We start from the raw sequence: 27,887 nt of genomic DNA, 5'->3' as shown, positions 1-27,887 counted from the left end.
CGAGGGGCTCGGGCGCGGGGGGTGGGGGGACGCGGAGCGATGGCCCGCGCCGGCTGCTGGGGCGGATAAGACCCCCCGTCGCGCCGCGGGTGTGGGCCGGAGGGAGGAGACGGTGCCTGAGCGCCACAGGAGTATGACGGGGCTGTACGAGCTGGTGTGGCGGGTGCTGCACGCGCTGCTCTGCCTGCACCGCACGCTCACCTCCTGGCTCCGCGTTCGCTTCGGCACCTGGAACTGGATCTGGCGGCGCTGCTGTCGCGCCGCCTCCGCCGCGGTCCTAGCGCCGTTCGTCTTTACTCTCCGCAAGCCCCCGGCCGTCGGCAGGAACCGGCGTCATCACCGGCACCAGCACGGGGGACCGGGACCGGGACCGGCCGCCACCCACCCCCGGCTGCGCTGGCGCGCGGAGGGCCGGTCCCTGCAGAAGCTGCCGGTGCACATGGGCCTGGTGATCACCGAGGAAGTGCAGGAGCCCAGCTTCTCCGACATCGCCAGCCTCGTGGTGTGGTGTATGGCCGTGGGGATCTCCTACATTAGCGTCTACGACCACCAAGGTGAGGAGGTGGGGTGACAGGGCACTGCCGAGCCTGAGGACTTCGTTTCTAGCTAGTTTGTTCCTGGTGCTTTTGCGAGGCCGCCGCCCTCTCCAGGCCCTGCGAGTTTCGGTAGCCCTTGGCCCGTAAGGAATAATCACGGTGCCAGTGCTTTCGAGGAAGGGAGATCAGTCTTACTGAACATTGACTAAGTCTTTAGATTTGGTTAGTGTTTGCAACATTTAAATGATATTTATCGTAGTCCGTTAAGGGAGATGGTTTTCTCTGGCTTTGTTTCACAGAAGAGGGAGCTGACGTTCAAACATTAACTGATTTGCCCAAGGTCATAAAAGTAACGGCGAGATGACAGTAACCAGTCTGTGAGTTCTCCAAAGTGTCTCTTCAAGGGGGCTCAGTGAACTCATCTTAAGGGTGACCGGGCGGTGAAGGGAGCCGCTTCGCAGGTTTTCCATATGAGCTCCTGGAGTTAGGTGACATTTGAACGGGGTTTCTGAAAAGTATGTGAGACTTTAGATAGGCCGGGAAGAAGGCCTGAAATCATGTGTTATCATTTCTCCTTAGAGGCCGGCATAGTACCTGATACACTTGTCTTCCGGCAAGTTCTAATCAAGGCAATGGGTTTCACCGTGGTTTTGTTAAGTACAGTACTCGACACTTAATGCGAGCCTAAAGCGCTATGCCAAATATATTTCTTGGAATTTTGCCCTCGTCTCAGACTGGAGGAGAGAAAGGGACAAACTCACATAGGTGATGGATGACATTTGAGGAGTGAAGTTTCTACTAGAAAGGAGATTCTGAAGAGAGGAACTTGAGAGTTGGGGTAGAGGAGATGAAATGTGAGTAGGGCGTTGAAGAATAGGAGAGAGATAACGTGGAGACGAAATGTCAGCCTTGCATTTCCGTCAATCCTAAATGCATCGTCAATCCTAAATGCATCGGTGTTTCCTTAAAGCTTGAGGTGTGGTGAGAAGGATGAGTCGGGAGGATTGGAATGCAGGAAAGAAAAATGACTTTTTTAATTCTCTGGTAAATTGCCTGCATGCTCCGGAGAAGCAATTTGAGTTTTACCTTTAAATCTTTATCAGCCACGTATTTGAATGCGGAGTTTGGTTGGGGTAATAGTAACCTCTGACTACTTTATCCTCTTTTTTACAGCTAGCAAGCAGTAAGGCTCCCCAGGAGCCTGTCATCTGAAGTGATAATTTGCCCTGTGGGGTAAAGTGTAATATATTCAGAGACTGGCAGTACAGAGTTTCCAGAAGGACTCATGAAACCAGTAGAAGTCTAGGAGGTGACATGGCCCTCCACTGAACCAGTGCAGTCAGTAGAGAGGGAGCTAATAAGGCAATAAGAAATGAAAATCAAAGGCATTAAGTAATGTGGATTGACAAAGGTGATTAAGTAATGTGATTCCTTCCAGTAAGACGGAAAAGATAGAGCTGCGTTGTTTGACGAGACTGCTTCCAAGCCGGAGTTCACAATACAGCCACACTTCCTTGTTCCTGCAGTTCCTGTTACTGACTTTGTGATGTGACTCAAGTCCTGTGTCATGTGCTCTTTCTTAGAGGGAAAATTATTAGCAATGAAAAGAAGTTAACTTAAACCAAGTTTTGACCTAGAACTAAATGGGGATTTAAGGAACATTTTTTTTTAAACTGAATAGACTTCAAGGATTCTGTGTGCTGTTATAAAAGCATTTTTTTAAGGCTATAATTTCATAGTTTGAATGAGAGATCTTCAGTTTATGTATCCTGGCTTTTGACTGGTTCTTTCAGCAACCATAATTGGGTGTATATTCAATACCATAACTTTTTAAGCATGAGCATGCAGGAGTAAATGAAAACCGAATATAACTAGTATTTTAGGGAAAGTCTAGCATCTAATATAAATGTGTTGGAAAATGTGGGGGAAATGGGGGAGGAGAGATGTTAGCGGAAAGGAAAAGCCTGGGTTTTAACGAGTAAAAAGACCTTTGACTAGATAAAGGTGTTTACACTTTATTCTCTTTCCTTTGGTATGCCTCTATTTAAGATTGTTTTGCTATAGATATTCAGAAATTTTTTGGTGTATTGACATGTACATAAATGATAAAACATTCAAGGAGGGATATCTACTATACATTAATGCAAGCTGATACGTGAGTCATGACAAATGAGTATGAAAGACCAGGGAGGGAAAAGAGGAAATTCTCTTAGAGGTGCTATTATCCCCGGGTGGCTCTAGGAAAAAGGGAAGTGGGACCCACCAAAGGCACATAGGATTTGGAGCTCAAACTCTACCGTGTCCCTCCCAATATGTGAATTGGAAATGCCACCTCTTTGGTGGCATTCCCATTAGCTTTTACTTAAACAATAGTGTTGAGTTGGGCAGTGGGAACAGTGAATATAACAGGTAGGTTTCTGGCACAGAATATTGGAGACAAGATGAATGCTCGGGCTGCTGTTTTGCTCAGACCACGTTTTATAGAAATCTATCCCAAAGTTCAGAGTTTTAAAATAATTATGTGTTGACTCAGTCCAATTGGGCAATCTTCCTCACAGTCGCTTACATACATAGATTTCCAGCCAGTCAACTGGCAGGGACACAAAGGTTGCCGTGTGCCATCCATTTTATGACTGGTCCGTCATGGCTGGAATGGGAGAGAGGTGGTCACCTGTCTTCAGAGGGCTGCTGAAGGCTTTCTTATGTAACAGGGCTTCAAAATGACCCACTTGCCTCCAGATCAAAGGTTCCAAGAATCCGTCCAAAGCTGCAAGGACTAGTTTAAGCAAGCAGTCACACATCTGTCTGACTGGAATGAAGGAAGTAGATTTCACTTCTCAGTGAGGGGAGGTGACAGCTGCCACTGTGGAGACACGACTGTGATTTAATTTCCCCCTAGCCTACATCTCTTCAACCTCAAATCTGTATTTAAATACCATTTTTTCTGATAGTTGCTTTCAGTCCATAGACTAAAATGCCCATTAACATTGACTTTCATCGTCTCTTCCCGTGGACCGATGGCCAAGGTTGTTTGCTTCTGTCATGGAAGCCTTGGTACGTTGGCCTTCAGCTGAAGGTTCTCTTGCCTCGGCTTCTCTGCTGCTGGGGTTACAGGCATGTGTCTGAATCTGACTTTTGTTTGTTTGTTTGTTTTGACATGAGTTCTTCCCCTGGAGTTTCTTGGCTTTTGGTGGTTGTTCTGGGGATCAAACTCTGGGCAAGTTGAGCACTGTAGCCCTGAGCGATTCAGTTAAGCCTATATAGTTTTTCATTGTACTTGCCAACTTTTTTGATTATGCTAACTTCTGCTGTATTTATTCATTGGAAATTAAAGTTTTCTTAGAAGATTGGTCAGGAATTTTTGAGCTCACAGTTCTTTTAAGGAGAATTGACTATTTGTGTGATTATGATTTAGAAAATGATTATGATAGGAATTGTGCTAAAACCGCACGTTTCTTAAATGTGTTTGTTACAGCCTTGGGGTTTCTATGCTTTTTTGTGTTCACTTGAAGCACACAGTGCTCCAAATAGTCGGGATGGGAACCCACTTATTGCCCGGTCGTGTTGGTGCTACCCTTACAGTAGTAGGTTGTTTAGGAAAGTTTGAGAATGAGTCCTTGAATGTTCATAGGAAACACTGATTCACCACACTTACCGATCGGCTAAGGTAAGGTAGTCCGACCCAAGCATCTCTATTTTTATCAAGCCACTTATGTGGTGCTTCTGCACACTGGAGTTTGACCTTAAGGTAGAACAAAAGGTACTCTGCCACTTATGTAAGAGCAATCATGGGCTGGAGATGTAGCTTAGTGGATGTGGTACTGAGCCCACAGACACATGCACACACCACGTTTTAGCTTTTACATTCTTATTCACATGTGGACAATTTGGAGGTGGCATTATTTACTATAAATAGAAATGAGTCAGCAAGGTATTATTTTCTGTATTATGAGATTCAGCAGTAGGACAGCAAAAAATATTTTCTTGTTCTTTCTGCTTTTATCCCTTTATTTGTAAATCTGTGCTGTGCAATAGATTTTGGCTAATTATTTCTCACTAGCCCTAAAGGGACTGACTGCCCAGTGCCACCTCAGTCTTCACAGCCTACTTCTCCCCAACCTCTACCTCATATCTTATCTACCCATAGGCTATTTGCTGCCACCTCTTTCTGGAGTATTCGTTTTCTGTTTTGCAAATGACTCTGATCCTTGTGTGTCTACCTCCAGCTCTTACTAGTGTCTCCTGCCCTTTGTGAGTCAGTTTTACTCTAGTCTGACTCTGTTCCTGGGTTTCCTAAGAACCTTGGGCACCTCTAAAGATACTTGTGTTTTCTTCCCTGTGTCTGCACTTGATGTTCATACATCAGAAGCTCCACAGATGTTCTCTCTGCTTCTCCTTTTGGCTTCTTCCAGGGTGTGTGTGGTGCTAAATGCCTGCTGTGGTTAGGCTGTGCACATTCTTTGACAAGCATAAGGAACTGAATTGCAGCTCTTATTTCCCAAGAGTGGAACCTTAAATCCTTCAGGAAAGGAAATTAGTCAGTTCTAGTTTGACCTGTGACATAGACACTAGCAGGAGATGTGACTCTTCTGTGATTGTTCTCCTTGTGTTGAATTAGAGAGATAGCAGGGGTAGTGAAAGTCCAAATACATTCAGAATTGTATTTGGTATACCGAACAGTATACCTGGGGTGTTTGTTTTCCTATGTGTAGAAATAGTGGAAGGGAACCTCTGTCCCCAAACCTCACCTTTGTGTAGCCCATGTTTTCCTAGAACATTACATTTTATCTTAACATCTCCTTTTTCTGGCAAGTTTTTGTTTGTTTGTTTTTTGTTTAAACCAAAATCCTATCGTGGTTCTTAGAGGATCCAGCCAAGCCCAGCTCCTTGGTAGGCTCTTTAGGTTATTTCATCCCTGTCTTGCTTCATCTCTGAAAGGTTCTCTCTTGCTTTGTTTTTTTGGTGTAAGGAATAATTTTGTTTTTAATATTCTTCTGTTAAACTAGTACTAGAGCTATGCATTAAGCCTTTTAAATGAAGATTTATTTCTAATTCGTGTATGCTCTTTAAGTGTTGGTATTCTCGGAGGCCGGAAGTGGAGGCCACAAGAGGGGGGGCAGAAGAGGGTGATAGATACCCTGAAGCCAGAGTTAGCAGCTGTATTGGTTATGGGAAGTGAACTTGGGTCCCCTGCAAGAGCTGTACGTGATTTTAACCACTGAGCTATCTCTTTAGCTCCATGTATTGAATTTTAATAGAAAAAATTTTTTTTGTTAAATTCATTTTTAAAAAGCTACACATTCTTTAAAAAAAACCCACTTAGTTCTTTGGTTCTGGTTTTGAGGTACGTGTCTCACAGCACACTCAATGGAGGTCAGAGAACACCCGGTAGGAGGTGGCTCTCCTCTTCCACCACGCGTGGCTCAGGTCTCCAGGCTCAAAGACAAGAAGGGCCTTGGCTTGCTGAGCCATCTTCCCTTCCCCTCTGCTGTTCCTACTGTGTGCTGCATGCTCTGCAAACGTGTAGTAAGTCTAAAAGGTTTGCAGCTCAAGAGACAGAATCAGAAAGCCAAGAGACATAGCCCCTAAGGAACCAAGCTTAGAATTTGAACCGATTTTTTTTTTTATATTTAAAGCTTTTGTTCTTATAGCTTATGTTGATTTTCCCATTTAGAGAACAGACAATAGCCCCGTTATGGACTGACATATTGCATCGTCTTCAGGTCCTGGTATCCTGGTACTGACTTCCAGGTGATAGAAACTTTTTATGAAAGGCATTTTAAGGCCGGTAGTTTTCCTTATCATAGTTCACTGGTCTAAACAGTCGCCTGAGCTCTAGGATACCTGTATAAATCATTGTAGCTTAGCTTATGGCTTTTTCTCTCCGCTGCACCGTGTGTCAGAGAAGTAGAGTTGTGAAGACCTTGTTTCAGAGCGTGCAGCTTTAGCTGGAGATGCTGCTGGGGTGCAGTGGGGGGTGGGGTGAGCAGGGGGTGTTCTTGCCTCGTCTGTGAAGCTCTGGGCTTGGTTCTGGATGTTGCTGAAACAGACACATAAAATAAAATGCAGCTGGAGCTGAGAAAGCCTGTGTGTCTTCTTCAGCTTATATACGTCTTGTGTTTGAGGCGCCTAAAGCCATTATGTGAAGCCACCAGCACGTGTTTGTTTGTTTTTTCTATAGTATGTTAACATTCTAGAGTAATTGTTGATCTGTGAGGTAAAATGAGGCTCTCCATTAAAATAAAATAGTTCAATGGCTTATAAGGATTTATGTTCATGATTGTGGTAGTCATGTAAAACTTTAATATATTTTCATTTAAAGTAATTGTAGTACTAAGTATATGATTTCCTCTCCAAAGATTCCCCTCCAGTAGTGTGATGGTTGTGTGTAACAGAGGTTAAATGAAGGTAGCCAACAGGTAATTAATTTGCTTAGGTCTCAGGCATTTTAGACCTAAAAAAAAATTGCTTTAATTGTATTGTTTAGAGGAGCTTAATAACTAGGAAACTGTTTCAGTTTATTTTTCTTTTCTTTGACCTATAAATCCTTTTTACTGTTTCTTAAAAGATCTGCTTCTATAAGAGGAACAATTGTAGGAAAAATAAGAGGAAAAAATTGTAATTTTTGTTATGTTTAGATATATTAAATGTGTATTTTAAAAGTCATTTTATTAGATTGATTATACATTTCATATGAGTTTTGAAGAACCTTTAAGAAGTACAGGCAAGATTTGTTGAAAGAATACCTGTTTAAAGTTCTTATTTCCTGGTTTTCTTAATTTGGAAAGGTCATGCCCTGTCTTATTGCCTGGCTAGTGTGCACCTGCTTGGGCTTGAGGATGGCTTGAGTACTGACACCTCTGTTCGATCCCAGAGTGTCGTTTACTTTTCAGAGCAGAGATTTTTTTTTTTTTCTCTGTGTGTAGCCCTGGCTGTCCTGGACCTCACTTTGTAGACCAGGCTTGCCTCAGAGATCTGCCTGCCTCTGCCTCCTGTGTTAGTACTGGGATTAAAGGCATGCACTATTGCCACTGCTACAACGTTCTGGTGTTGCTGTTGCCACCAGGACAGAGCAGAGATTTTAAAAGACTGCAGTAAGGAATCTGAGATCAGTTTGTAATCTTATGTGTACACTAGGCTGGTGGACTTATTTCTCTTTGAAATGTAGGTATTCGTGGTTTCTGTAACACCATGTTTGCTTGAATGTCTTGATTCGCATCTGTACCTATTTAGTCTCATGCCTGGTGGCTTCTCTTTTGTTTCTCTTTCAAACGTGAGATGTATGAGCCCTTGTCTTTCTGCTCAACTTGGCCATGTCCAGCTTGCTGAATGGGTATGGACAGTTCAGTGCTGTCTCAGGTGTCTCTTCTGTGCTTTTAAGTATCACTGTATTGTTTGTACCTCTAGCCCTATTGCCTCAAAGCTTGAGACTCTGTATCTCCAACATTTCATGTCTAAAACAGTATTCTTGAAAATTCCCCCAAATCTGCCCTCTCATATTTTCCTCCATGCTAGAAAGTAGGAGTCACTTTCATTAGGTTGTTCATATTGAAAGCTCAGCTGAGTATCTTGTTACATTCTTTTGGAAGTTGTAGCTTATCATCGGCCCTTTATAACCGTATATGAAGTATGTGGAGTGGCCCCCTTGTATTGGTGTCATCTGTCCCACTCAAATTTCAGCAACATTATCTTTCACTTGTGTTACTACACTAGACCCTGATTGGTCTTTATTTAGATTCTGACCCCTCTATAATCCATTCTTTATCTATCACCAAAGTAATTTTCTGGGATGGCATGAACTGGGGATTAAATCCAGGGCCTGTGAATACCTGCCGCCAAGCCAAGGTTTTAGCTCTTGGTTTTTCTGAGAAAGAATCTCACTCTAGCTCAGGCTAGCTTGAACTCACTTGTTGCCTAGGCTGGCCTCAACTCAGCATCGTTCAGCATACGTTCCCGACATTATCGGTGTACACCATCAAACCTGGCTATGATCTATTTTATTTTAAAATAACATCTTTCAAACTCTGAATTAAACCATCGAGTAGATTCCTATTGTACTTGGGATGTACCTATACTTACTACCAGGACTAATGTCTCTGGTCTCACGTAATATCCTAGTTTCAGTTTTCTCTCTGTTGTTGTAATAAAGTACTGCGACCAAAAGGGTAGGAAAAGGTTTATTTTGGTTTATGCTAACAATTTACAGTCCATCATTATGGGAAGTCAGAGCCGAAACTCAAACCAAAGAGAACACTGCTGGCTGGTTCTATCACAGGTTCATGCTTAGCTACCTTCTTAGGGCCCAGGACCACTGCTTAGGGAGCGATGCGACCCACCCGTAGAGTGCCGGGCACTCCTATATCTGGTAACAATCAAGATAGTCTCCCACCGAGTTGTCCACTCTGATCTGGGTGATTTCTTAATTGAGACTTTGCAGGTGACTCAGATGTGTCAAAATGATAATTAAGTCATCTGGGACTCTTTCTACTTTCTTGTAAATACTCACAGAAGTACTCTTCTTTCTTTAAAAAGATGAACTTTGAATGCTGATAGAATATACAACAGAGCTACCTCTAGAATAGCCTGCAGCTGAGGAAATTCTGGTTTCTTGGTTGGCTAATGTGTGGTGCTGGGGATTCAAACCCAGGGCCTTACAGTACGCTGAGCAAGGGCTCTACCACGGAGCTACAGCATTCCCTTCCAGAAATACCAGCTTCTCTATGTTGATACTTGAAGAGAACCAGCCAGACGGTTTGGGTAGAATACCAGGATTGAGAGGTCCAGGAGAGTGGAACAAGGAAGGATGCGTGTTGTATCAGTGACGGCAGACACAGCCGCTGCCGACTCCTGGAGTGCTGTGTGTAGGCATGCACAGGGACATTCCAGAAGCACAGCAGCTGTGCTAGCTGGGTAGTTAGCACAGGAGCAGTCTCTAGAGCGGCAGCATGCAAGGTCAGGGAACATGCTCTTGTTGTCTAAACTTTGCACTTAGTTTTTAGTACCACAGTTACACACATTTCTGAGGCTATAAAAAGAAATGCATTTGGCTCCCAACACATATAGCTCATGTTTATCAAGAAACATTAAACATTACGTGTTTTGTGTTTTGTTTTGTTTTTTCCTGAGATGCAGGTTTCCTAGCATAAGTTTTTCTCTTTCATGGAAATTGTGGAGTGTGTCCCTGTGTACATGCAAGTGTGTTTTCTAAGATGACTCTTTCACAACCCTTTTCTATTTATGATTATTTTCCTTTGGGAAATCAAGCCTTTCTAAGATAGTTATAGAGTAACAAAATAGAAATTCCTAAGGTCATTACAAAACTTACATTTCCAGGTTATTGCAAGAATACCTGTGTGACCTGTGAACCTTCCCCCACCCCACCCCCTCACCCCCCCCCCCCCCACAGGGTTTCTCTGTGGAGTCCTGGCTGTCCTGGAACTCACTCTGTAGACCAGAAATCCACCTGCCTCTGCCTCCCAAGTGCTGGGATTACAGGTGTGGCCACCACGCCCGGCTACCTGTGAACCTTCTCAAAGCCTTTTTTAAAAAGCTAAAGAAAAAACAAGTGTGGTATATTAGTTACAACTATCAAAGTTCCTGTGATGACGCTGTGACATACTTCCTTCAGCAAGACCACACTTCCTAAGCCTCCCAAGACAACACAACCCACAACCCACCAACACACACACACACACACACACACACACACACACACACACACACACACGAGTGATAAATACTGAATGAGTAGTAATTTAGACTTAGATTTCAGATCAAATCCTTTAACACTTAAGGACAATTATTTGACCATCCTGAATCTGTTCCCTCATTGTTTAAGGATAGTTATTTTATTTTATTGGTTTTACTATGTAACTTAGGCTGGACTTGAATTCTCAGTCACCCTGCCACATGCACCACTAGTTTTGTCTTATAATAAATGGTTAAAATGCAATACTATATTCTGCGTCTTCAAAGTTGTGTTTTCAGATGGGGTTTTCTTAAATGGTTAAAACTGGGTGTGTGTGCTCATCCTTTTCAGTCCGACGTTCTTGGTTCAGTCAGCTGGGGTTGTAGAAGGCAAATAGGCGCATTATGAAATGAGAAAAAGCCTTCCACATGCCTTGTGCTATTACCTCAGAAATCTGCCAGTCAGAGCCAGCCTTCTGTTTGAGGCCTTTCTTGTGTATGATGTGAAGTGTGTGTAGATTGCTACAGAGAAATGTACACTAGCAATACCTACATACTTCATAGATGAAATAAATGCCACAGAGTATGATCAGTTATAGTGGTCAAGCTGTGTGTCATTAGTTGTCATTTTCCTCATAATCTGATTCACGAAAGCCTCAGACAGAAACTGTAGGTTATATTTTAACTGTTTGTCTGCCCAGCTCAGCCTATAGCAAGGTTCTCTCTAACTCTCTGCCAGTCTATATAGAGATACTTTATAACTGCCTGGCTCTGACATTCTTTTCTTGTAAATTCTGCATGCAGTCAGGAAGTGTCTGCTTGTATTGTGAAAAGTTCCTGGAAACCAAAGTTTCCTTTCAGTATGCAGTCCCTTTGGGTGTTGGTGTATACTGATTATTTGTTAAATAAACATTAAATTTCTTTTATACGGGAAGTGACTTGGGGAAGGAGATTCATAAACTAGAAATTCACAGATAAGAATGTATTTCAATGGTGGCGGTGGTTGGATAAGTTGGTGCTACTTAAACGTTGAGTGTTAAGTTTATTAAGGAATTTGAACAAAATCCATGTGTGTTGGGGGAAGAATTGGACACAGGGGAGGTCTCTAGAGGGAAGTGACACAGTCACTGCCCTGCAAAGAATTGGGAGACTTCTACAGGGTAGTCCAGGGAAGGATACAGAGGATAGGGGTTGGGGCAGCTCCATCAGTGTAGGAAACATAAGACAGTCTTAATTTTGCTGATTATAGAGCCACAAAGAAATAGGCTGACTTGTTTCCTAATCGGGTACTGTTTCTACCCATTTACTGTGTGAGCACAGACAGCGGTGTTTATGCTATGTGGTGTATTACACTGTGGAGTCATGGAAGATGACAGCTGGGAGGTGTAGCCAAAGCTGAGGAATGGGTAACCTAGTGAAGCGTTGGGAGGGCGTGAAGAGGGCTGCAGTGGCTGGAAACTACGGTGGCAGGGGACTGAAGGAATGAGGGTGCGCAGTAGCCAGAGAGCTGAGCTTAGTAGTGGCATGAAGGTGGCAATGCTCCCGAGTGGAGAGGATGCCTGGGTGGCTGGGCGGCTCGTGCTGCCTTTAGAATTAGAACCGGAGGCTTGCCCACTCCCCTCATCATTTAGAGTTCTCATGGTGCCTGTTTTCCTCCATGCCTTAACCCTAAAGGCATATAACTTTTACTTTTACCCCTTCCCCTTTTGAGATGAGGTCTCAGCCTCAAGCTGTATGTATCCCAGGATGCCCTGGAATTTTAGATGTAGCCTAGGCTAGCCTCAGATCCACAGTACCCTTGATTGTTTTAGTTTCCTTAAGTGTGAGCTACTGTGCCATCCCCCAACTTACCCTGTGTATTAGTTTAGGTTCTCTAGAGTCACAGAACGTATGGGCAGTCTCTGTATAGTTAGGGAATTTGTCGATGACTTACAGTCTATAATCCAACTCCCCAACAATGGTCAGCAGCAGCTGTGGATAGAAGTCCAAGGATCTAGCAGTTGCTCAGTCCCACGAGGCAAGCTGGCAAGGAAGAGTGAGTAAGTCTTCCTTCTTCCAATGTCCTTATATAGATCTCCAGCAGAGGGTGTAGCCCAGATTAAAGGCATGTGCCTCTCCATGCCTTTAATCCCAGATGATCTTGAACTCAGAGATCTCCATCTCTTAATCTTCTGGAATTCATAGCCACTATGCTTCAAGATCTCCATGCCAAGATCCAGGTCAGAAACTTATATCTCTGAGCCTCCAGATTAGGATCATAGGTGAGCCTTCCAATTCTAGATTGTAGTTCATTCCAGATATAGTCAAGTTGACAACCAGGAATAGCCACTACACCCTGATTGTTTAGAGAGCCAGCCCTTTCGGATATCCTACCATGACTTCACTCTGCTCACATTTACTTGTTTACACAACTTGAAGGTAGAAGTGAGGGCTGGGATGAACCAGACATATAAGGAACAGAACAATAGCCTCTTACATAAAATGTAAATGTCTTGTTCAACATGAATGTTTTTACATTAATTTTATAGAGATGCTGCATTATTTTCTTATTAGGTTTCTTGGCATACCTTTACATATGCACCCTAAATTTTGCCATACTTACTCACTCTGGTCCTGTCCCCTAGTGGATTTAAAGGTCTCTGAATGACAACTCAAGGAGAAGCACATGGGCGGTGAGAGGGGGCTGAGTTGTTTTTTCCATTTGGGAGGTAGGACAAAGGTTCTGTGGAAAAGCGGAGGAGGAAGAGGAAGAGGAAAAGGAGAAAGAGGAGAAGGAGGAAGAGGATGGCCAGCCAACAATGGAGAATGTGAGAAGGAAACAGATGTTGATGTCAGTGCTTCAGGGAAGTGAAGGCGGGAAGAGTAAAGATTGGAAAACCTAAGGCCCACTTTGGTGACTAAGTACTTCTTTGGTACCTGGGATTCTAGCACTGTTGGGGGCAGAGGCAAGAGACGAGTTCTGGGCAAACCTTAGCCCAGTAGAGTGCTTCCCGGGAGTGCTCTTCTTAAAGAGAGCAAGAGTTGCGAGGTGTTCCCACTTTTAATCTGGAAGCTAAAATAAAGCTGCAAAACGAGTGAGGACTAACATGTAGGTCTTAAAGAGCTGGTCAGAGGGGGATTACTGTGATCTTGATAGGCAGAAGCGAGACAGAAGCGCATGTGAGTACAAGGGCGGTGTGCGTAGGGCGGCGTGCACTGTGGGACCAGAGCAGGCTATCAGGCTATCAAACATCAGGTTTTATTTTGCTTTCCCGTGGGCCCTTGAAGCAGGGCCTCTGACTGGACCACAGCTAGGCTGGTGGCCAGTAAGCCCAGCAGCTCTCCTGTGTGCCTGCCTAACTAGGGTTACAGGCACATATGCAGCCAACTCTCAGACCCACTCCGCCATCTTTTAAAATAAATTGATATGTCCTGGCTTGAATGTTACTAATATTTTACAGTGTTTTTTTTTTTAATTAAGTTTTTAAAATCTAAATTGTTGTCTAATTTTTTGTTTCTTTTGTCTTGTTTTCTTTGAGACAGGGTCTCACCCTATGGCACTGGCTGGCCTGGACTGCATTCTAGTAGATAATTGAGACTTGTAATACTTATATGTCTACGTCTACATCATGTATTTATCTGCCCTTTGCATGTCACGGACATTTTTGTATTATGTATGTGAGGTTTTGACTTGAAATTAACAACATCTGTAACTATCTTTGCACAAGTATGCCTATTCTCAACATTGCTACATGTAGTTCCTGATGTTAACCACTTTCCTCTGAAATTATTGTGTTTCCACTGGAGCTCAGGTTCCAGGTGGTTGGGCTGCCTGGTGTGGTATTTTTTTTTAACTCAAACTTGCTTGGATATGGGTATTCCAAAACAACCACTTTTTGGGTGTGTGTATGTGGTGTTGTCCCCCTTACACAGCCCAAGCAGGTTCTGAACTTATTTTGTAGGAAGGCTGACCTTAAATTCTTGGTCCTCCTGCCTCCATCTTTCAAATTCTAGGTTTATAGCATGCTCTACCATCCTCAGCTCTTACGTTCACTCTTATATTTCCTAATTTACAGTCTCTGTCAAAGAAAATGCCCAAGTAAGAGAAGAAGTAAAAGAAAACAAGTTTACTTTTAACTGTGTGAGTGTGAGTGTGTGTGTGAATGTGCAGGTGTGAACGCAGGCAGCCGTAGAGGCCAGAAGAAGACGTGGGCTCCACAGGTTCCAGGTGGTTGGAGCTGCCTGGCGTGTGCACTGGGAACTGAACTTGGGTCAGCCGAAGGAACAGGAAGCCCTCCTAACCATGAGCCACCCGAGGCCCCGCATACCTTTAGGCAGAAGGATAGAACCAGCGCCTTTAAAGTTGTCTTCTTATGTGCTATGGCACCCATGCCCATGGCAGACAGGCATTCCTGCCCAAATAAATATTTCTTAAGAAATGTGATTTTCTACTACCTGGTATAAAGGCTGTCTTATGTCATCTTCTCTATACTTAGGTTGCTTATAGTTGTCCTTGGCGTAACTGATTTATTTGAGGAGTCCTGTAGCAGTCTGCTGCTTGTCTGTGCATTGTCCATACCTGTTGGCAAGCAGTGTGAAGTAAAGCTCCGTGTCTCCCTCGCTCCTTTTCCCTACGTACCATTTCAGCAGCCGGTGTGTGTGTGTTGTCTAGATCCGATTCCACTTTGTCCTAAGTATTTGCCCTATCTATTCCCTCTCTATATGGAGCTATTTAAATTCCTAGATTCAGTTCAGCTCAAATCTTGCTTTAAGAAACTTTTACATTATTTATCTATTTAGTGTGTGGGGGGCGCTGCTGGTGTTGGTGTTGGTGGAGGTGTTGGTGGTGGAGGAAGAGGAAGAGGAGGAGAGGTGGTGGTGGTGGTGGTGGTGGTGGTGGTGGTGGTGGTGGTGGTGGAGGTGGTGGTGGTGGTGGAGGAGGAGGTGGTGGAGGTGGTGGTGGTGGTGGTGGTGGTGGTGGTGGTGGTGGTGGTGGAGGAGGTGGTGGTGGTGGTGGAGGTGGTGGTGGTGGTTGTGGAGGAGGAGGTGGTGGTGGTGGTGGTGGTGGTGGTGACAATGTACCAGGGCATGTGTGTGGAGGTCAGAAGACACGTGTGGGAGTTGGCTCTTTCTACCATATGAAGTTTGACTTGAACACACAGCAATCTCTTTTGCCCACCTGCTGAGACACGTTGTGGGCCCCCATGTCTTGCTTCTTCTATCTAATAAGCCTTCTTTCATTGTAAGGCACTGCTTTTTATTACTTTTTGTCTTAGTTTTCTCATGCCATGAGGACACCCTAGAATCTCTTATTGAGGAAAACATTTAATTGGGGCTCATTCGTGTTTCAGAGATTTAGTACTTTATGGCCACGGTGGAAGCCTGCAGCGTGCAGGCAGCCATGGTGCTGGAGAGGAGCTGAGAGTTCTGCATCTGGATCAGCAGGTAGCAGGGGGAGAGAATAAGCAGGAGCCTGGTGTGAGCTTCTGCAGACTCAAGGCCCACCCCTGCTGACACTTCCTCCAAGAAGGCCACATCTATTTCACAGGGCCACACATCTCCAATAACGCCACTCCCTCGGAGCCGGTGGGGGCCACTTTCCCTGAGATCACCACACTGCTGTTGCGTGGCTGTGCCCAGCTTAATGTCGGCTGATTCTCTCCTCTCCCCTTTCCCTTCTCTTCCTGCCCCATCATTTTCCCCAATTCTTTTTCTTTTCTTTAAAAAGTTAGAACATTAAATGTATGCATAGTTTTGTTTTCTTTCTAGGGGATGTAGTGGTAACAAATGTTAGCTTCTGTGCATGGTTGGAAGTTCACATTTCACGTTTGTTCTTCTGCACTTCAATTTAAATTTTCCTAATTTTGCTCTTATTTTATCTTCTACTTTGTGCATAATTTATACTACTTTTATTATAACACAAATAAAAATGAGGCAGTAACATTTAATGTGTATAATAAACCTGCAAAGAAAAGATGTTAGACTGGGAATTAGGAGCAAAGTCCAGCTCCTTCAGGACACTAGATTTCAGTTTCCTACTATGTAAATAAAGGTTTCAGGTGAGGGGGCCTCTAATTCCTTCACAGGTCTTAGTCTTTCCATGTTCACTTGCTTCCAAGTAGGCAGCCCTGGCCCCTGTTCTGACTGAGGATAAAGCCAGACTCTGGTATTACCCAGCTCTGCTGTCGCACTTCCGTTTAGATTCTAGTTTGAGATTAGTCATTTCTACTTTACTTGAAATGCGGCTTTGGGTCTAGTGTTGTATCCACAGCAGAAATCCATTAGCCATTGAAGAGCATCATCTAACCTGGCTGTGATTTATTTGTTCATAATTTTATTTTTAAGGTATTTTCAAGAGAAATAATTCCAGATTGATGGATGAAATTTTAAAACAGCAACAGGAACTTTTGGGCCAAGATTGTTCCAAATACTCACCAGAGTTTGCAAATAGTAATGACAAAGACGATCAAGGTAAGTGTGTGGGTGGTTGGGCACTTGGTGTGTTCTATCTTGCTTTTTTATTCTTTATTATCAGTAAGTTATCTTGCTAGGAGATAATGTTCAGAAAATGATAAAATAACAATTGACATACATAAATGAGCCCATGTTAAAGACTTTATTTAAGCAGGCAGATTTTATAGTCTATGAGCAGAGAAACCCAGGCATGTATAGTTGTGTGTGAGTTAGTGTGTATATAAGTTGCACAAACCTGGTTTTCCTATAGGGCAATAGGAAACAATGTTTATATGTAATACTTTTGCATTGTTACGGTTAGCTAGAACCCTAACCTTTATAAATTACCTTCCAGAGTCAGAAAGGCGTATGGATAGTGCACACACACTCTACTGAAACACAGTGTTCTTTAGTCTGTAGTTTTCTTTTATGTTACTGCTAAATTGACTGCATTTTTAGATAAACAAAAATTGTAGGTAGCCTCTTTTATAGAGGATTTACTCATAGACCCGGGATGCAGGGCTCCTTTCAGAGGAGAAAAGCAGACACGGAAGAGCTTGAGTGGTTCCTTGTTATCACAATTGTGTCTTTATTTTGATCTGAACTTACGTCATAAATCTGATTTTGAAATAAATACGGAAGAGTGTTATAAATCTTATCTTGTCTCTTGTTTTCTCTAGTTTTAAATTGCCCTTCGGCAGTGAAGGTGCTGTCCCCAGAAGATGGAAAAGCGGATATTTTGAGAGCTGCCCAGGACTTTTGCCAGTTAGTAGCCCAGCAGCAGAGGAAGCCCACAGATCTGGATGTAGATCTGCTAGACAGCTTGCTTAGTAAGTCCGAAATGTTTCCCAAACACACAGATGATAGCGAATTTAAATTCTTTTCAGGGCTAGCCAGGGCTGCAGAATCAGATGCTGTTTTGGGGTTGGGGGTCAGGAGGCTTTTATTGCTATACCTCTTACAGTGCTGATATTTAATGACTCACATATGAAAATGATTTCAGGATGTGGAGCTTAGCCTTGCACATAACAGGAAGATTTAATAAAGGAGAAGATTTACTCAGTTGTTTTAATTCGGGTATGTGTGTGGGCAGCGGTCGGAAGGTAGCTTTCTGGAATTGCTTCTCTTCCTCTGCTGTGTGAATGTGAATTTTGCTCCCAGGCCGGGTGGAGTTCCCTTCCACCATCTTGATGGCTCAAGGGAAGGGTTTTTGAGGATTTTTTAGAAAATGAATATTCTTGGAAATTGGGGTTTCAGTGGGCTGTGGCTCTTTTCTGTCCACTTCCAGTTAAAACAGTTGGTTGTGAGGTGGTTGTGAGGTGGTCGCCCCAACGCAGCCGGTTCAGCTCTCCTTTGCGTGCTCATTCATCGCATGCAGACAAACCACTGCATAGGTCACACTCTGCTAAAGTACAGCATTAAATGTAAATGCTCATACATAAGCATGGATGCGTCCCCACCTCACCCCACACTGCTTAGGATAGTCTGGTGCGCTGTTTCTCGCTGAATCCCTTTAGGAACCTTTTGCCCTAACTCAGTGGTCCTTCTTCCTAGCCTTGTCTTTAATGGTTTAAAAAAAAAGAGAATCTTTCTAAAAATGAATGTCCATTGATGGCTTGTGATACCAAGATAAGCATTGGTTTTTCATTCATTCACATAGAGTACCACGTTCCTATACTAACCAGGCAGTTACTTCCTTACTCAGTTACTTAGCTCTTCATCCCGGCCCTCTGCCCTCCCTTGCTAACTCCTGCTCTCCTCCTGCTCTGTCACTGGGCGACTGTGGGCTCAGTTAGCTCCAGAGAGCAGCAGACTTTCGGAGAGCTCCTTCAGCAGAGTTACTCAGACGTTGACCAGTTCTTGGACTGTCTGAAGCGTAATCAGAGAGGAATTTATAAATATGTCATAAATGGTAGCCTGGGGTGGCCCCATAGAGGGCCTTCAGATAGCCCGTAGGGAAGTATGTAGAGCCTAGGAGCTTCAGGATTTGTTCTTTTATAATGAAAATGTATGTAGCTTTTTAGAAATTATTTTTATCATATATATATTACATATATATGTGTCTCATACATATATACACATAGATACATAGATACATAGATACATAGATAGATAGATAGATAGATAGATAGATAGATGCATACATACATATATACATACATACTTTCTAGTCAGGGTTTCTCTGCATAGCCCTGGCTGTCGTAGATCTCCCCCCTGTAGACCAGGCTGGTCTCAAACTCAGAGATCAGCCTCCCTCTGTCTCCCTAGTGTTGGAATTAAAAGGTGTGTGCTGCTACCACCCAGCTTTCTTTCTTTCTTTTTTTTTTTTTTTTTGAGATTGGTATTCTCCCTCTCTTTCCTCCAGATCCTCTCATATTACCCTTCCACATTTTATTTTGAATTTATGTTTTTTTTTTTTTTTTTAACCTGTATGCATATCTTTGGGACTGACCGTTTGGTGCCAGATAACCAGTTGGTGTGCTTTCTCCTCTTAGCTTTCTTGGTTGCCTGTAGTGCTTTGTGTAGGAGGAGGCCTCATGGGTTTCCATCCTGTGCACTTGAGCATGACTTGCTGTTGCCCCTGTTGACTCGCGTGTGGGCAGTTATATTGGTATCATTTTATGGGTGTGGCTTCTCAGATTACTAGGAGGCATACTCTCAGAACAGACGCTCTGATTCTCTTACAGTCTTTTAAACTTAGTTAGCTGTTAGTCCTTTACTGCTGTGTTCACACTTCCCTTGGGCGCCTCCCTCCCTCCCAAAATCATAAGACAACCATTGTTTTGCTTTCTGTCTAAATTTTGTATTTATTAGAAATCGTATATAGTATGTGGATTTTCATATCCTGCCTAATATTGAGCATGTATGTACTCAGCATAATTTTATTTTGTTTTCTTTTTTTTTGAATAGTTAACCAAATATATTTATGTATATGAAACTCCCAATTATATAATGTCAATTTACAATGATAAAGTTTTCAAAAAGTATTTTTAGTGAATGTGTATAGGGATCAGTAAGTTATCACATTGGGAAAAGGGATAGAGGAGGATCAGCCTGGATTACATAGTGATTCCCAGGCTAGCCTGGGCCATACAATAAACAAAAAACAAAAAAACTACTGCTTTCAGTAGCATTCATTAAAAAACAAAAATTCATATTTTCTATGAAAAAACAACTTAAAATGGGTCATTTGACTAAGCAAAGGAGCTTTAGCTCCATTTTAATTTTTTTTATTCAATATATTTTTTATTTACATTTCAAATGATTTCCCCTTTTCCGGCTCCCCACTCCTCAAAAGTCCCATAAGCCCTCTTCCCACCCTCTGTTCCCCCATCCTCCCCTTCCCACTTCCCTGTTCTGGTATTACTCTATACTGCTTCACTGAGTCTTTCCAGAACAAGGGGCCAGTCCTCCGTTCTTCTTGGACATCATTTGATGTGTCGATTATGTTTTGGGTATTCCAGTTTTCTAGGTTAATATCCACTTATTAGTGAGTGCATACCATGATTGATCTTTTGAGACTGGGTTACCTCACTTAGTATGATGTTCTCCAGCTCCATCCATTTGCATAAGAATTTCATGAATTCATTGTTTCTAATGGCTGAATAGTACTCCATTGTGTATATATATACAATGATAAAGTTTTTATCTGATTATTCCTAATCTCTCAGCACACCAGAAACACATCTGATGCCATCTGGATCTGCGTGTCTCCTCCTCTCTTTATTTTGTTTTCTTTTAAAGAGAGTCTCACTATAATATCAGGACTGGTCTGAAACTCAGTATTTAGAACAGGTTGACCTCAAACTCATAGAGATCCACCTGCCTTTCCCTTCAGAGTGCTGGGATTAAAGGCATGTGATACGATACCCAGCAAGCACAATACTGCTGAGGTTTGTCTGTGTTTAGTGTTATTATTTGTCCATTACTTGAGAGTCTTTCATTGAGTGTATTCTGTTCTGTGGCTATACCTCATTTTATTCATTCACCAGTTGATAGACATTGTTGGTAGTTTTTGATATTTAATATTGCTGTGACCACCTGTATGCATACCTCTGTGTGGGTATGTTTTCTTTTCTCTAAGGTAGATATCTAACAATGGAATTGTTGCATCATGTAGTGAATGAGTGTTTCATCTGTTTCATATCCTTGTGAGAAAGGTCGGCTATGTCTCCTCGTTACTGATGAAGTATGTGATAGTGTTTAACTAATTTTTCTCGTGGATAATGATGTTGAATATCTTTAATGTGCTCACTTGCTACCTGTAGTTTATTTGGTAAAGTATGTGCTTAAATATCTCCGCCTATTTTTATTATAGGCTAATTTATAGTGTGTGTGTGTGTGTGTGTGTTGCACATACCTAGAGACGAGAGGACACAACTTGTAGCAGTTATTTTTTTCCCACCATATGCATCCCTGTACAATTCAAGGCCGTCAGGCATGGCCGCCGTGGCAGCCGGCGCCTTTCCTCTGAGTGTTGTTTTAGGATGATACCCTTTGATAATCTGCCTGCACTTGTAAAAAAGTAGTGATAAAATACAGGGTTAACAAATATCTCCTTACTTTCTCATTGTTAACAGTGATTTCTTTAACATGTTTAATTTTTATGAGCTCACGTTTTTATTGTGTGGTTATCATGTATACATTTGTTTTTTTATGTAAGAGCTCTTTGCTTATCCCAAACTCTCAATCCTTTCTTCTTGTGTCTTCTTCTTTTTCAAGTTTTATAGGCTACATTTAGGTCCATTTTGACTTAACTCGTAAAGGTAAAAGGCACAAGATTTCAGGTGTTTCTTTACATCACTGTTGTCCGGGCCCCTCCTTTCTCTTAAGGCTGTTTTAGATCAATGGAACACTGAAGACAATTTACAAGGTGTAGCTGGGAATTGGTGTTTTAGGTTTTTTAGTAAGATATGGGCATGGAATGAAAGGAGATAGGTATTTTCTTTTTTTCCTTCCTCTGTTGCATTTTTGTTGTGTTTATTTGTTTTGTGTTTTTTTTTTTTTTGAGATAGGCTCTCACTATTTAGACAGTGTTAGTCTCAAACTCACATTTACTTGCCTCTGCTTCCTGAGTTCTCTCTCTCTCTCTCTCTTTTTAGAAGATATTTATTTATTTATTTATTTATTCATTCATTCATTCATTCATTCATTCACGCATGCCCTGGGAATCCAGAAGAGGGTGTCAGATTCCATAGAGCTGCAGTGGTGGGTGCTGGAAACTGAAGTCTTGTCCTCTTGAAGAGTATTATGGGCTCTCAATCACTGAGCCACTTGTCCAGCCCAGAGATGGTTAATTCTCAACAAACTTTTCCTTTTTTTTTTTTTTTTTTTGGAAGTTTCTTAGTTCTGGGGCCAACATAAGCAGTATGTCCCCAAAGCAATGTTTTTCCCAAAATGTTAAGACAAAAGGGGCTTTAGAGGGTGAGAACTGAGCTACTTCATAAGGTATCAGTGTAGCTGGACAGACTTTTGAGAATTTGCGCCTTTGGAGTGAACATAGTACTTGTTTGGAGGGGGTGGGGCTGGAGATATTCAGATGAGGCGTCTGAAGGGAACAGGCAAGGCAACCTCAGAAGCCTCTGAGTGTTTGTGTTAAATGGTACATGGTAACTTTATGTGTGTCTTTATTCCCAAGGTTCACATGGCTTCCCTGATCCTGACTTAGTGTTGAAGTTTGGTCCTGTGGACAGCACATTAGGCTTTCTTCCCTGGCAAATCAGATTGACTGAGATCGTGTAAGTAACTGAACGTGTGCTGGCTTTGTCCTCTGATCCCAGCACTGTACTATTCCTAATGCTAATGCCTCCTCCTTTAACTCAGGTGCTTAAACATGAGTGGCAAAATAAAGGCCTGTATATGAATCAGACAGTAAAGTATGTGATTGCACAGATGTTTGGCATTGACATTAGTGCTCTTAGGTGATGTGAGTGAATACTGAGTGCTGGGGTTCTTGTTCCACAGACAAAGTAGGAATATAGCCAGGCAGGAGAAATTTTGTATCATAGTAACAGTGAGAAGCATAGTGAGTGGGAGAAGCAACAGAAAGTCTGTGGCGTAGGGATGCAGGGAACTTCTTCTGCTGGAGCAGTAGTATGAACGGATTGAAGACCGGTTTGATGGCACAATGAGGAGTAGACTGGGAGTGGAAATAGCTTGAAGCATAGGTAGTACTGGACTGCTGTTTTGTAAGGTTGTTTGGCCATTATGGCTGGAGCTGGACTGGAGAAAGCAGAGTGAGTGGAAGGGCTCTACCTGCTGCGATTTGGGACGAGTGCAGTGAGGGGATGAGATTACTCATGTAGAGCAAGGTTGCAGACTTGTAAGAGCCAGAAAATGAGTATCTTACACTTTTCAGGTCATGTGCCTCTTGCTTAACCATTAAACTTGCCTGACTCAGCAAGTAGAGCTAAATCACAGACTGCTCGTAAACAAGTATGACTTTACCTATAAAAATATTCTGTTAAGGTAGACATGCCTATAATTCCTGTACTCAGGAGGCTGAGACAGGAGCAACAGGTCAAAGCTAGTCTGACGTACGTAATTGAGTTCTGGACAAGCCTGAAACCTTGTCTAATAAACAAAATAAATAAACAAACAAAGACAGACTGCTTTTGGTGACCCCTGTTGTAGAATAAAAGAGGTTTTTTCTTTCCCACAAGACAGGTTTCTCTATGTAGCTTTGATTGTCCTGGGCTCGCTCTGTAGACCAGGATGTCCTCAAACTCGAGATCTGCCTATCTCTGCCTCGAGTACTGGGATTAAAGGTGTGTGCTACCATGGCTAGCTAGAATAAAAGAGAGATTTAGAAGACTTAAATATATTCAGCTTTTACATTATGAGTGGAAAAATACTAGAAATCATTTGTCCTGTGAGAATTATTTACTGAATGTGACTATACCATGCATTTTACTAATTATAGTAAAACTTAGGCAAGGAAGTGAAAATTCGCCTAAGGTTTTAAGCTGAATTGACTGGAAGAGTCATTTTGAGAGGAAATCTGAGAGTAAAGGGAAGCCCTACTTAGAAAGGGGGAATGCGGATGATCTCAAGGCTGTACACTTTTTAATGGGAACACTTAGTAGGACACACACGTGTAGAATTGGTGATGGGATAAGAAGGGTAAAAACGAAAAGGAGCACCTGTGCCCTAGAAGTGGCCGACCTGGTCAGAACAGGAGCTCTCCAAAGCATCCTGTAAGAACTGCAGGTTTGAGAGTAGAAGAAAAGAAAGTGTGAAATGAAGAGGTTCAAGAGCACACGGAGAGTATGGGCGATCGCCCAGCCGCTGCAGCCACAGCGGAGGGAGCCCAGGGGAAGCAGACCACGTGCAGCTCGGCCCTCCAGGCCTGGTTATCCTGCTCAGAGGCCTGGGTCTGGTTGCCCCAAGGTTTGCCAAGTCTTTTCAGAAAGTTCTCAGGTCGGTGCCAAGAAGTTAGCTGGAAAGTGGAGAGAAGACTGTTAGGTCTTTAGTCTCAGCTATGCAGCTCAGTAACGTGGCTTGAAAGTTGGACTAATCTGTTATTACTACTGCTGCTGCTGCTGCTGCTGTTGTTGTTACTACTACTACTCCTGCTGCTGCTCTTGTTGTTGTTGTTGTTGTTGTTATTATTATTATTATTGAGATAGGGTCTGTCTAGTCTTGACACTTTTTATATAGACCAGGCTGACCTTGAACTCAACAGGAGATCTGACTCCCAAGTACTAGAATTAAAGGCATATGCCACCCTGCCTGGTCACTGTTATTTTTTAGATAGGCATTTAATGTAGAGTTGAGGATTTGAAAAGCACAGGTGACAGACACCCATCACACAACAGGTTGCCCACTGGACCTGTGTCTGGCCATTTCTTCTAGTGCTCGTATTTGGTTGAGGTTTGTCTGTATTTGTATGCTGTTCAGAAGACTAAGACCATGATGTCAGATCATCTGAGGGGTTGGAGCATTCAGTCAGACACAGAATAGGCACACACTGGTAGGTAGGAAGACACAGGGATGTTGGCGGTTTAGGGGCATGAAGCATGTTTAAGGAGCAATGCCGTCATTTAAACATCATTTGAGGAGAGTAAGATGACGCTGGCAGCAGACATTCTTATTTTCATCTGATGTTGAGAGATTAGAGGGAAAGTTGGCCACTTACAAGATCCTTGGCAGTTGGAGGAAGGATACTAAAGAGCTGTAGCGGAAGAGAATCATGGGTAGGGGTCAGGCAGGAGTTTTTTTGATAGTAGGGTTGTGTGTGTGTTTGTGTAAGTAAAAGTGTAAGTGTGTGTAATGTGCCTGGAGTTCTGAATGTGGCTTTTTTAATCTGATCATGTGTTTGGCTCTTACAGTTTTGAGTTTCCCAACCTCATTCTGAAGCTATACAAAATAGAGGGCTTTTTAATACTGATTTTTGAAAATTTTTTCATGTATTCAAAGTACCTAGAACTCTCTCCTCTTGTGTTCATACTGCTTTTCCTCTGCTTGTCTTCACAGGATAAGTGTAACCGCAGCGGTTTGTGGGGGTGGGTTACACAGTCACTTACTGGTCGTTTACTGTGTGGTAATTGTACACAGCTCTGGCCATGAGTTAAGAAGTCCTTGGTTTTACCATGAACGTGCAGAGTTCTTACCGTGTATTTGGGTACATTGTTAATACACAGATTTCTAACTTTAACGTAGGTTTTATGTTAATGCATTGTGAATCTAATTCACTGTATATGAATTTTCTCTTGTAAAAAGAAGGGCAGATTATCTTTGCTTGAGCGGTCTCACAGCGCTCGCATTTTGACAAGATTAGCCTGTTCTGTGTTCAGTTTCCTCTTCCTGCCCCTGACTTCCCTTCGGACCCTGCACCCCGTGTTATCGTTGTTAATCTCATCTCCCCTGTGTTCTCTTCCCAGCTCTTTGCCTTCTCACCTAAGCATCAGCTATGAGGACTTTTTCTCCGCCCTTCGGCAGTACGCAGCTTGTGAACAGCGTCTGGGAAAGTGATGGTTTCTGGTTGCATAATTTGACTTCAGGCTTTTGGAGAAAAGGACCCAAGTGACACTGATGTTTACAAAGTACCTATAAAACCCTGTACACACCTAGTTCATATTCCTCATAATTTATCAACAAACACAAAAAAGTGTCTTACTTGAGAGCGAGTGAGTGCGAGCGAGTGTGCGTGCGTATGTCTGTGTCTATGTGTGTGTGTGCGTGTGCGCGTGGGTGTGTATGGAAATAAATTTATAAATGGGGCACATTGGAGAATGGAGAACACGGAGTGGAGTTGAAGCAAGTAGCAGCAGTGTGTCTCAGGACCTGAGGTTCAGGCTTCGAGCCTTCAGTTCCTGCTACTCCCCTGTTTGTCTGGGGAGTAGGCGTGAGTAGGACTGATTTAGTTGTCTGTGGTGGGTGGGGATAATTTTTGTTCAGCCTTTTTTTAGTGACCAAACTTTAATTTTTAAGAATAATATATTGACTTACTAAGGGGAAATATTCTCATTTTGAGTGACACTCAGAGGCTCCGGATGGTCACATTTGCCTGCCTGCCTGCCAAGCAGAGCCCTCAGATTTCCGTCCATTTCATTTCTTCATTAGAGTAAACAGTGTGACTTGAGAGGATTAGTCTGCTGTCTGTTCTGGGCTATAGAGATCATTTGAAAAAAAAAATTCTTACAATATTTGATGTATGGAACATAAAATGTTTAAATATTGAATTAGGCACTCAAAACCCAACAAGGTGAATAAATAATCATCTTAAAGATGGAAAACCTCTTAAAGTACAGTTTTGATCTCCTTCTTTGTGTGAAGATGCTGGATAGTACCCAAACCATCTTAAAAATGTTTCCATTAGCTTATTTAAAAATAACCATCCGAGAGAAGTTACCAAGGCAGCTCTTGTCCTCAGAAGTAACCTGCCCCTCTTGAGCGGCACCTGGGATTTTCTTCTCCCAGTCAACCTCAGTGACAGCGGCTACTGATTAAGTAGGATGGAGGCCTGTATTACCAAAGTCTGTAAGCAGAATTGACCTTGGGCTTCTGTGTTCTAGAGAACAGGACTGCTTCTGACTGAATTGAATTCTTGATAAATGGTTAATGATTTTTTACCACACTGTTAATCTTTGGATGGAAACCATTCTTTATACTTGATGGACAGTTTTCAGAAAACTTTTACCAACAGGTGTACAAGAGTCATGTACATTTAGAATAGAGCAGGTTACATATAGGCCTCAGAAATCTGAAAAAAGAAAGCTAAGAAAATGGGTTTGGGACGAATGGTTTGGAATTGCTTGTCAGACTCTGAAGAAGATATGTTTCAGCTTTGGATTACAAACCCCATTTATGATTTTTAAATATACTTGAAATAAAACAATTAAAATGAATTTTGGTTCAGTGACATTACTTTGCACTTCAGTTTTTTATACAAAATTTTAAAGACTTAATTTATTGCCAAAATTCTGTGTAAAGCTACAGTGTATCTAAAGGTTGTTAGAGAACTCCCCATTTCTGTTCCCCTGTGCTATGTATGGTCTGTGTTCTGGTTTTATTCCCTCTGGGGATGGGGGAGGGGCAGAGAGGTGTGTAATTTAAGGCAATTTAAGGCCTTTTCTAAACACAGTAGGTATAAATATCCTTTATAGACTTTCTGGGGTATGCACAGCTTTAATGAATTAAATTTACTGGACTCAATTGAAATAAGAGGACTCAAGTTTTGTTATAATGAAGTTTGTGAAATTACCCTTTGGAGTAGAGCCTGAATCCTAGAGTTGAGTTTTTATACTTCCTACCATCCATACAACAAATCCGGACCCTATGACCCAAGACTGTTTGTGGCCTTAGGAACAATTGCTTAAGCAAGTCAAGTGTTTTGAATTTAAATATAGGCCTTCAGGACCTTCCCACAGGAGGTCAACTGCACATGCAATCTCTACACTTCAAAGCACTGCTCATTCTTCAGTTCCCGCCAAGACCATCCCAAACTGGAGATCCTCAAAACTCTCTTTGCGCTCCCAAAAACTTCATGTTCACGTGTATCAAGGAGTATTCCCTTTAAATCGTTTCTCCTTGACACCTCCACAATGACACAGACACCAAGTCACACCTGCTCAGCAGATGGCGTGGGCATATGAAGACATGGAGGGATTGACTGCGTTCCGAAGTCTGACTGTAGATTGCTCCTTAATACCCAACAGTTATTGTTTGAAATTGAAATGCTGATTATAATGTGAATAGCAAATTCTGGGGTATGTTGTGACAAAGGCTTAA

General features: G+C 42.5%; 1 protein-coding gene across 1 annotated transcript; it reads left to right on the top strand.

The window, feature by feature from the left end:
• Positions 1 to 27,004, top strand: Nus1 (NUS1 dehydrodolichyl diphosphate synthase subunit). Its single transcript, XM_052163480.1, has 5 exons — positions 1 to 554; positions 16,548 to 16,673; positions 17,336 to 17,485; positions 22,294 to 22,393; positions 25,538 to 27,004. The coding sequence occupies exons 1-5, from the start codon at positions 134 to 136 to the stop codon at positions 25,626 to 25,628; spliced, it is 888 nt and encodes a 295-aa protein (XP_052019440.1). The 5' UTR covers positions 1 to 133; the 3' UTR covers positions 25,629 to 27,004.
• The last annotated feature ends 883 nt before the right edge of the window (positions 27,005 to 27,887 follow it).

This window comes from Apodemus sylvaticus, chromosome 19 (genome assembly GCF_947179515.1).
Source record: "Apodemus sylvaticus chromosome 19, mApoSyl1.1, whole genome shotgun sequence".
Lineage (NCBI taxonomy): Eukaryota > Metazoa > Chordata > Mammalia > Rodentia > Muridae > Apodemus > Apodemus sylvaticus.
This window is presented reverse-complemented; position numbering and strand designations above follow the sequence as displayed.

Bases quoted from the DNA above. Each gene is read 5' to 3' on its own strand.
- Nus1 (XM_052163480.1), top strand. From the start codon at position 134: ATGACGGGGCTGTACGAGCTGGTGTGGCGGGTGCTGCACGCGCTGCTC. The intron at 555-16,547 runs GTGAGGAGGTGG...TTTATTTTTAAG, and splicing joins TAGCGTCTACGACCACCAAG to GTATTTTCAAGAGAAATAAT. The intron at 16,674-17,335 runs GTAAGTGTGTGG...TGTTTTCTCTAG, and splicing joins TAATGACAAAGACGATCAAG to TTTTAAATTGCCCTTCGGCA.